The 8838-nt window shown below is 50.9% G+C and overlaps 1 protein-coding gene across 1 annotated transcript in view; it reads left to right on the top strand.

Moving 5' to 3' along the window:
- The window catches only part of CUNH11orf52 (chromosome unknown C11orf52 homolog), an 18973-nt gene extending 10722 nt beyond the window's left edge, over window positions 1-8251 (top strand). Inside the window, exons 2-4 of the mRNA XM_019510543.1 lie at window positions 3814-3854; window positions 4583-4629; window positions 5359-8251. Coding sequence (XP_019366088.1) covers window positions 3814-3854; window positions 4583-4629; window positions 5359-5595 — 325 coding nt within the window. The 3' untranslated portion in view covers window positions 5596-8251. The remainder of the gene's footprint in view (window positions 1-3813; window positions 3855-4582; window positions 4630-5358) is intronic.
- Window positions 8252-8838: the final 587 nt, after the last annotated feature.

Below are 8838 nucleotides of genomic sequence, written 5' to 3' on the forward strand. Positions count from 1 at the left end.
CTGCCCATTCTTAAAGCCTCGTGATTCTTAACCCTCATTCCTGCAGCCTTTCATAGTTTTGTCGCAAAACCAAAGGCCGTTAACCTTTTACACACACACACACACACACGCACACCCATTTTAAAGCCGGAGCATACCGAGATCCTCCAGGTCCTGTACTGCCGTGAGTGGGCCACGGGCCTTTGACACTTGGGCACGCACAAAAGCCACGTGCTTCTTGCGTTCTGTCCATAACCCTCTTCCACCCTTGTTTCGAAAGCGTTAGCTCCACACTTCCAGCCCGTGCTGCAGCAAGGACAGCGCTCGGCTCCAGGACCCTCTGAAGCCTGCACGGCTGGAGAGAGTCCAGGCACGGATGTATGTGCTGGCATGCTGCTAGCCCTATAAGGATCGGCACCTGCTTCCCCCTTGTCCTTTTTAGCTTTCTGGAATGATAACATTTGCTTCGTGCGTCTGGCTCAGATTGTGACACGTAGCTGTGCAGATAGCCGGGCCGGTGCCAAGTTCAGAGGAGCAGCCGGGGACGTTACACAAGGGGATGGATCGTGGCGCCGCAGGGACGTACCTGCGCTTGGCCTGTTTGTCTCCAGTTGTGCTGCTGTTGCTGGGGGCAGGGTTGGCTCTGCATACATGGAATTTATTTGCTGTAGCTTGGTTTCAGCTCAAGGCTCGACAAGAAAAATGACTTGGGCTCTTACAGTAGCGGGAGCTCAGCAAACTGACACCTGGCCCTGAGAGAATATGTTCCATGACAGCCCGAGAGTATTCTCAGCGCCCCGAGCCTTTGATCCCATAGTGGGAGACACGTGACTGCAGTGGCAGGGGTAACTGGGGGTATCTGTGGGGTATGGACAATGCGGCACCAGCGGCTTTACCGAAGGGCAATAGCACAGCAGCAGAATTGGCTGCCGTGTGCAGGATTCCTGCAGGAGGACTCTGACCCCCGGTTCCCTAGTTCCCTTTTGGGGCCAAGAGCAGGGTTTAGGTTACCTCCTGCTTTCCCCTGTGCATCGGCTGAGCGGTGCCCTGGCTGCCAGGGTGTACGTACAGCGGGTCACGGAGCTGCTAATACTGGCGACGTGCCCCGCAAGCCTCGGCATTTCCAGCCCCTCCACAAAAACGGAGTTGTTAGACGGACGTCTCTTAGCAACCAGGACTCCTCGTCATTCTCCTCTCCCTGTTTCTCTGCCGCGGCTCAGCTGCGTTACCATGGTATTGCTACAGTCCTGGGAGCACTTACTGCTTCTGCTCATACAGCATCACGGCTGTACGGCCCTGGTTCGGACCCGTCTCCCGGCGGCGTCCCTCCTGCTCCGGGCCATGTCACTGCGGTGTTGCTCCGTTCGTGTCACTCCAGATCTGAGCCATCACCTGTGTTGCCCCAGCTCTGCACCGTGTTGCTGTGCCCCTGGGCTGCGTTGCTGCAGTGTGGCAATGGCATTACTCACATGTTTCAGCCCTTTTCTGAAGGATGTATTTACATTACACATGTTTGTATACATATAATCCGGTATAATAATGTCATACGTTGTAAGTGACTTACCTGCAGACTGCAAAGAGATACCCAGGAGGATTCCTCGGAGTCTGCCCTGGGTCTACCACTACACCATTTATTTTTTTTTATTAAGGACTTGGAGGATGGAATTGAGTGTATGCTTTGCATAGATGACACTCAGCTCGGTGGGCAAGCAAATGCTTTAAAGGGCAGGATTTGTTTTCAAAAAGACCTTGATCAATTGGAAAAATGGCCTGAAATAAATAGGATGACATTTGCTAACTGCAAAGTACTACACGTAAGAAAGGACAAGTCAATGCTCAGATGCAAAGTGGGAATCAACTGCCTAGGCTGCAGTGCAGAAAAGGACCTGGGAGTTATAGTGGAGTGCAAGTTGAGGATGAGTCAATTGAACAATCCTCCCCCGCCCCCAAATAATAGTGTACTGACATGCATGAATAGCACTAGCACGTGCAAGTTACAGGAAGCAATTCTTCTACTCTGCTTGGTACTGGTGAGGCCTTGTCTGGAGGACTCAACTCCAGGTATGGGCACCATACTTCAGGAAATAATGTGGACAAACCAGAAAGAGTCCAGAGAAGAGCAACAACAGTGATCAGAGGTCTAGAAAATGTGACGTATGAAGAAAGGTTAGAGAAGAACTGGGATTAGAGAAGAGAAGACTAAGGAGGGATTTTAAAGAGTTGTTATAAAGAGAATGGTGAACACAATTGTTCTCTGTGTCTACAGGGGATAGGACATGAAGTAATGGCCTTAAATTGCAACAAGGGAGATTTAGGTTGCATATTAGGAAGAACTTTCTAAGGACAGACATGGCTAAGTACTGGAACCGATTGCCTAGGGAGACTGAAGGGTCTCCAGCAGTGGACATGTTTAAGTGCAGCTTAGATAAAGAGTTGTTTTAAACAGGGTGGTTTTGGCTGGAGCAAGGGCTAGGACTAGATGATACCTCCTGAGAAGTCTTCCAACATAATCAGGGCTACCTGCTTACCCATGCAACAAGAAACCAGCGTTTCCACTTAAACAGGATGTTGTTCACGTCTCTAGAAGCTCACTTCTGAGTGATTAATAGAGGCTGGATTCAGATGGGGCCACCGCATATAGCATCTGTCCTTGCATGCAGAAGGGTAGCGCCATAGATATCCCTACAAGAGTTGTGCCACACAGAGCTAATTCCCGCTCTTCGAACATGGGGCGAATGCAGCCCAGACAGACGGCTGGACAAGCAGGCAGGCTCCTGAGGTGGGTGGGTGGTTGGCTGGACACAGCAGGCACCATCAGCACTTTGGTTCAATTCCATGGATCTCCATGAATTAGATGTTGTGGGGCTTGGCCCCTTTGTCTCTGTCCTTTGCCTGGACAGAGGGCCAGGAAACAGGAAGACAGGACTTTCATCCTCTCTTCTTCTGAAGGCACGCGGTCCATGAAGCACAACAGTGACCAGAACCTGCCCTGGCACATGCTGCAAGAACCCCCACATGTGGAAAGAGCCCCTCTTTGCTCAAGATACAGGGCAGTGGGAGATTGCAGGATCCAAACTTGGACCTTGCACGGGTATTTCTCACCTGGATGCAGCTGCCACCCCAAGGGCTCGCTGTGCTACAACCCACACTTCCCGCACCTGCTGGAGAACCTCAGAGCTAGCAGCTAGTGGGAGACCCATCCCCAAAATCTGGGGGATTGCTGCATTCGCTGCTGCTTTTTGTAGGTATCCCAAGGTCTTTGGAGGCTTCTGAGCTGCTACCCATATTATCTACTATGTAGTCCTTCCCTGAGTCAGGAGATGTCTCATCACAGCCACTGTCAGGGGAGCTGTATCTTGTTGCGTCTCAGATAACCTCAGGAAACACTGTTAAATCTTGGCCTTTTAAAACTCTTGATGATACTGGATTCCCTGGCTGATCACTAGTTCCTGTAACAGTAGTGGGATTCCTTTTTTTATTCCTTCAGGGCAGGCAGAGCCCACACTGGAAACGTACAGTCCAGGCTTCTCCTCTGCCTGCCCCTGGTGAGCAAGTATGAGCAGGAGTATGAGGAGGAGAGAAATGCTTCAGCCCTAGAGCCCCTGGGGTGCAGTCAGTAATGTCAGTCCACTGGACAGCTCCTAGCAATTGCGTTTGAGAGGGTCTTGCTGGGCTTAGACAGGTCTTCTGCGGGGAGCTTTAGAGTGCTTTCACATGGCTCACAAGTGCAGGGTCTGGGCAGTGTGCGTGTGCACGCATGCACGTGTGCATCCAATGAACGTGGCGGAGATCTAGGCTTACTTGCGCTAATAACACATCTCTCTCTGATTTCAGGAAGTGTCCTTCACCTTTTAAGAGGAAAAAGGAAAAGCAAGGTAAGGATCTGTGAAACATACTCAAGAGAACAGCACCACAGAGAGCAGGAGAGTCCCACAGGCCCAGGGGTGGTGTGAATTTGGTTTCAAAAAGTTCACGTGCTACATCTCCTTTTTTACCTTGACAACTTAGACTGCCGGAGCTCCCCCTAACATTGAAATGACTCAAATCTAGCACCCAGACCAACTGCAGTCACCACGATGGTGCAAAGCAGAAGGCAGACGACTGCCGTCCATGTGCTCTGCAGTAGCGGGGACCTCGCACTCTTGCAAGAGCTGCAAACATCCCTCGTGACGCTGAGCAGAGGAAAATAAATGAACCAGAAGCCCGAGTGCCTCCAGTAGTCCTAGGGCCCGCCCCTGCAAAACACTCCATTTGCCAAATGGCAAAGGACAAAATAAAATAAACAGTAGCTCGGAGCTGCTCCGAGGCCTGACAAGGCAGCTCTCTGTGCTGCCTACCTCCTGCGAGGTACTGCCAAGAACATTGTGGCCCAGAGCGCGTTGTCCTTTCAGGAAACCTCATTTTTCCAAAGGAACAAGCCCGGGCTTTCTTGTGGGAGGTATGCTCCAAAGGCACAGATAGGGTGAGCACTCCACTTGGGCTGGAAAGTTGAGAAAGGTCCAGCAGGGAGAGCCTGCGGGCTAGCCATCTCATCACTGGAAAATTCAAGAGATGGAACAATCAACAGTTAAGTCATGCTGGTTTTCTGGTGTTTCTTTTGCAGGCTCCAGAGCAAGACATGTGAATCCCCAGCACCAAGGCAGCAGGAAGGTAAACAGCCCCTGAAGAGACTTCACTCAGTAGACAAGTTGAAAATGCAGTGTTCAGCTGTACTCTCCTGGGTTAGGAGGGGAAAGTCCCAGGGTTTTCTTGTTCTGTGTAGAGTGCAGGAACAGCATGATTCGTGCACAGGGAAGTGGTGCTCAATGCAGACAAGAACAGCCAGTGTTCATCAAATAGCCGCTATAAGAGATACGCCCCCCCCACCCTTGGGTGAACTGTAGCAAACATACTCCAGTGCAAAATGCAACAACTACAGTACATCACACACGGGTATATGGCATATTTCCAACATAGAGGCACTGGTCTATAACCCTATGGATATGCTATGTATATAGTGTAATGCATGCAGTAGGAAAGGGGGGGCGGGAAAGCTCAGCTTCGATAACACTTCCTGCAGAAGTGGTGGTCTGACTATCACTGGGAGAGCTGTGGGAGCAGCCGGCTGAGACTATAGGGCTACGTCCCTCTCTGGGCTGGCAGAGGCAGTAATGCCGTGGGGGCAATACTGTCATTTCCTGGAGGTGTACCTCCGTTGCCACGCTGAGCACAGTGTGGAGGCCACCTGCTCTGACTCTCTGTGGAGCTGGCATCTGGCATAGCCCTCTAGCTAGTACCAGGTGCAGTGAGTGGTACCCAGCCCTCCAGGAAGTCACAAGTGCGAGGGGGTGGCATGAAGGAGTGGGGAGCTGACTGCCAAGGACTCTTTTCTCCACAAAGGCGCAGGTGTACACCCAAGTCCCGGAGTATCCAGTCTATGCTACTGTCAACAAGCCCAAGAGCACGAAGCGGGATGACAGCGTGCACTACGCAGATATCCAGGTGTTCACCAAGGCTCGGGAGCGCTCAGCTGAAGAGGTGAAGAACTTGCAAATGCAAAATGCCACCGAATACGCCACCCTGAACTTCCCCCGGCCCCGGCTGAAATACGACAGCAAGAATGGGACCCTGGTGTAAGAGGCCCCACAGCCTCCTCCCTCCAGCAAATGTATTTCACAGACTGAGACACTGTTATCACAGACACTTGAGTCTTCCTGAGCATGTGTAGAGGGGCTGGATGTGGACTTGGAGGGCTCAGCAATATATGTTGTAATGCAAGAGATGCTTTGCACCTAGCTCTGGTGAGAAATACATCTGTCCCTGTTGAAAAGATCAAGGATGTTTCTGAGGCTGGCAGCATGCCTCCTTCAGGCTCTCAGAGCCGCTTCCTGAGTAACAAAGAATTAAACTGTAGTTCAGTGCCCCCGGGAGAGGATTTGTGCCGTGGGGCAAGAAGACCAGCCTAGCACCCTTGCCCAGGCACATCTGCAAAGGAACAGCAAAGGATTACATATGAGAACAGGTGGGGCTTTTGCCACCGGCTTTTGTTCCAGGAGTAAAGGGATTCAGCAGCATGTTACGGAAAATGACAGGTGGCTGGTGCCGCGAGGAAGTGGTGTGGACCGTGTCACAAAGGCCCTTGCGCACTGCCTGCCTCAAATACTACCCGTTTTACAGCTTCCTGCCTCAACATGAGCCCCATCCCTACTTTCCTTGGAAAAGCAACATGCTCCAACCATGCATAGCACTCTAATGCCAAGGGCAGAAAGGCAGAGCTTAACGATGAGTAGAAAACAGCTCTCTGAGCTGTCGGGCTATTACAGATGTCCTGAAAGGGAATAACAAGCTTTGAGACATGATCTAAATGGAAACAACTACAATTTAGAAACTACTTTTTTGGGGGCAATATTTGAAACCCCCCGGCCAACATCTAGGGGCAATTCATCCAGGGCACAAAAGCAGTTTGCAAATCTGTGAGATTGGGAAGGAATCATGGCCAGCTTCAGACAGGGCTTTGGACTCCTGCTCCTTCCTGAGTCGGAGGCATGATGTATTCCACAACGCAGGGCGTGTGGTGCGCGGCCCCCGAGAAGGCAAGCAGGTTGGTAGAGCTGGCACCCAGCACCCTGGGACGTCACACGAATCTTTGTGCACTGAAGTGGGGATGGGAGTCAGTCCCAGACATCCTGCTTGGGCCCCCTTGGAAGTGTTATGACCAAATGCCTGCATGCAGTGAGTTTAGTAAGAGGTTTTACTCATTCAGAAAAGGAAAGACAGGTACAAATAATGGGTATGTCTCTTTAGAGATACTTTGGGGACCAGTCCTGCAACTTTTCCATCTGAGCAGCAGTTTCTCATCTGTGATGTCTCATTAACTGTCATTGGGCTCGTATGGGGCTTGCAGGATAAGGTCTTTTCTGAGTGGCAGATAGTGTGTTACGTGAGCGGGAAGGCTCGTTCTTCTGGGGCCCTGCTCGAGCTCCAAGGGTCCCTGCCTTTCCCCTCTGCTCCTTTCGATCTCCGTCATTCCAGGCCCTGCATGGCAATCCGTCTTGCCTGACCTAGGAGGGGTGGATGAGCCATAGGGGCTGCAGCGTGGCATGGGATGCAGTCTGCCCATTTGCCCAGAATTCAGAGACAAGCCTGGGGTCTCAAGTCTAGGTCTTGGGCATGCTTGATTACTTGGCTAGTGGATAAATATGTCCTTAAAGAGAACCATCAGTGCTGGAACTAGACAGAGCCATGGGTTTACCTCTAGCTCAGCCTTCCTCAGCCAAAAGAGAACAAAGTAAGTTTATTGCACAGGTTTCTTTTATATAAACCTTGATAAATATAGATCATCGCTTAGTGGGGAGCCTTTAGTACAGCATCCAGCTGGTCATTTTTAAAAAACAGACTCCGCTCCAGGTCTAAGTGAAACAATCGGCTCCTGCAGAATTCACGGCAAGGAATCTGCCTCCGCTACCAATTTGATTTGAAGTGACTCTTCAGTGGGAAGCAGTGCTGCGACTGGGGACAGCGAGCCATACAAACAGGATATAAGACAAACGCCAAGGACCAGATTCTGGGCTCAGTTGCAGTGATGCAAATCCACAAGTCAACAGAGTTTGTCCAGTTTGTAGCTGGTGTAAATAAGAAGACAATCTGGCTTGAAGAGACTTGTTTTGGGGATATGTCTATTGATGTGTGGATTAATTGAGTCCCTGGCTCTTCTGTATTCTGAGCTAGTGGTAGCAACAATAGAAACTATCTTATAATGAGCTCCTCAAAGCCTGGACTGGTATTTTATCTCTGATTCCCTGGTGAACTCCAGCTCTCATACTTAGCTAGCACTCTCTGTTATTTCTAGAGGTACAATGTATCTGAGTTATAATCAAATGCTCTGAATAGTCACAGAAATAATACAGTAATTCTGCCTGTTTAACAGGCTTTGAATTGATGAAATGTGAAAGTCATACCGGTATGTTTTGAAATAATGAAGAACTTGTATTTGCACTGAATATTGACAGACTCTACAGCTGTAACTACTGTGTTTTCTGGGCTTGTTCCATTTATGACTTAAACGATGAAGGTGTCAAATGTTTCCATAACCGCAGAGGTTTCATTTTAATTTTAGCTGAAGGAACTGCACTTTTCGAGAGATGACTACAGTGGCAGGGGCCAGGCCCTGCACTTCCACGACTCGCATGCAAACTTATGTGGAAAGCAGTTCCAGCTGGGAACAGCCACCAGTTTTTAGAAGGTGATTTCTGACCGGTTGCTATGAAAATAAATATTGTACGAAGAACAATGATTCCTGTTTCCCTTTGGAAAACGTAGCGTCCGCGTTCGTTTGTGGCAAATCCTGTTTCTCGCCCAAACTGCTCTTCCCCAGAAACATTGGGAAGGGTGTTATAACGCGGTGTGAGGTGGGATAAAACGATTTCCCAGTCCACAGCCACTGGCTCCCAGTCCCACCAGGCTTCCAGGATGTGCGTGCTGCTTCCTGAGCAGAGCGGATGTGCTGGGGTGGTTAGCCAAGCAGAGCGGGGTAAGACGCAGCCAGGTGGCGGAGCGCAGGGGCTGTTGGCTGAGCACAGGGAGCAGCAGGAGTAGCTGGTGGAGCAGAGCGGGTATAAAGCTGAACAGCGGTGGTAGTGGCTGAGCACAGGGCGGTGGTCTGCAGGGCACAGGGGGCAGTTAGAGGAGCACAGGGGGCAGTTTGCAGCTCACAAGGGGGCAGTTAACACAGCACGGGGGGGCGGGCAGTTTGCAGGGCACAGGGGGCAGTTAGAGGAGCACGGGGGGCAGTTTGCAGCTAATAAGGGGGCAGTTAACACAGCACGGGGGGGCGGGCAGTTTGCAGGGCACAGGGGGCAGTTTGCAGGGCATGGGGGCAGC

This window comes from Gavialis gangeticus, unplaced genomic scaffold (assembly GCF_001723915.1).
Source record: "Gavialis gangeticus isolate Ggan-Ray unplaced genomic scaffold, GavGan_comp1, whole genome shotgun sequence".
Taxonomy (NCBI): Eukaryota; Metazoa; Chordata; order Crocodylia; family Gavialidae; genus Gavialis; species Gavialis gangeticus.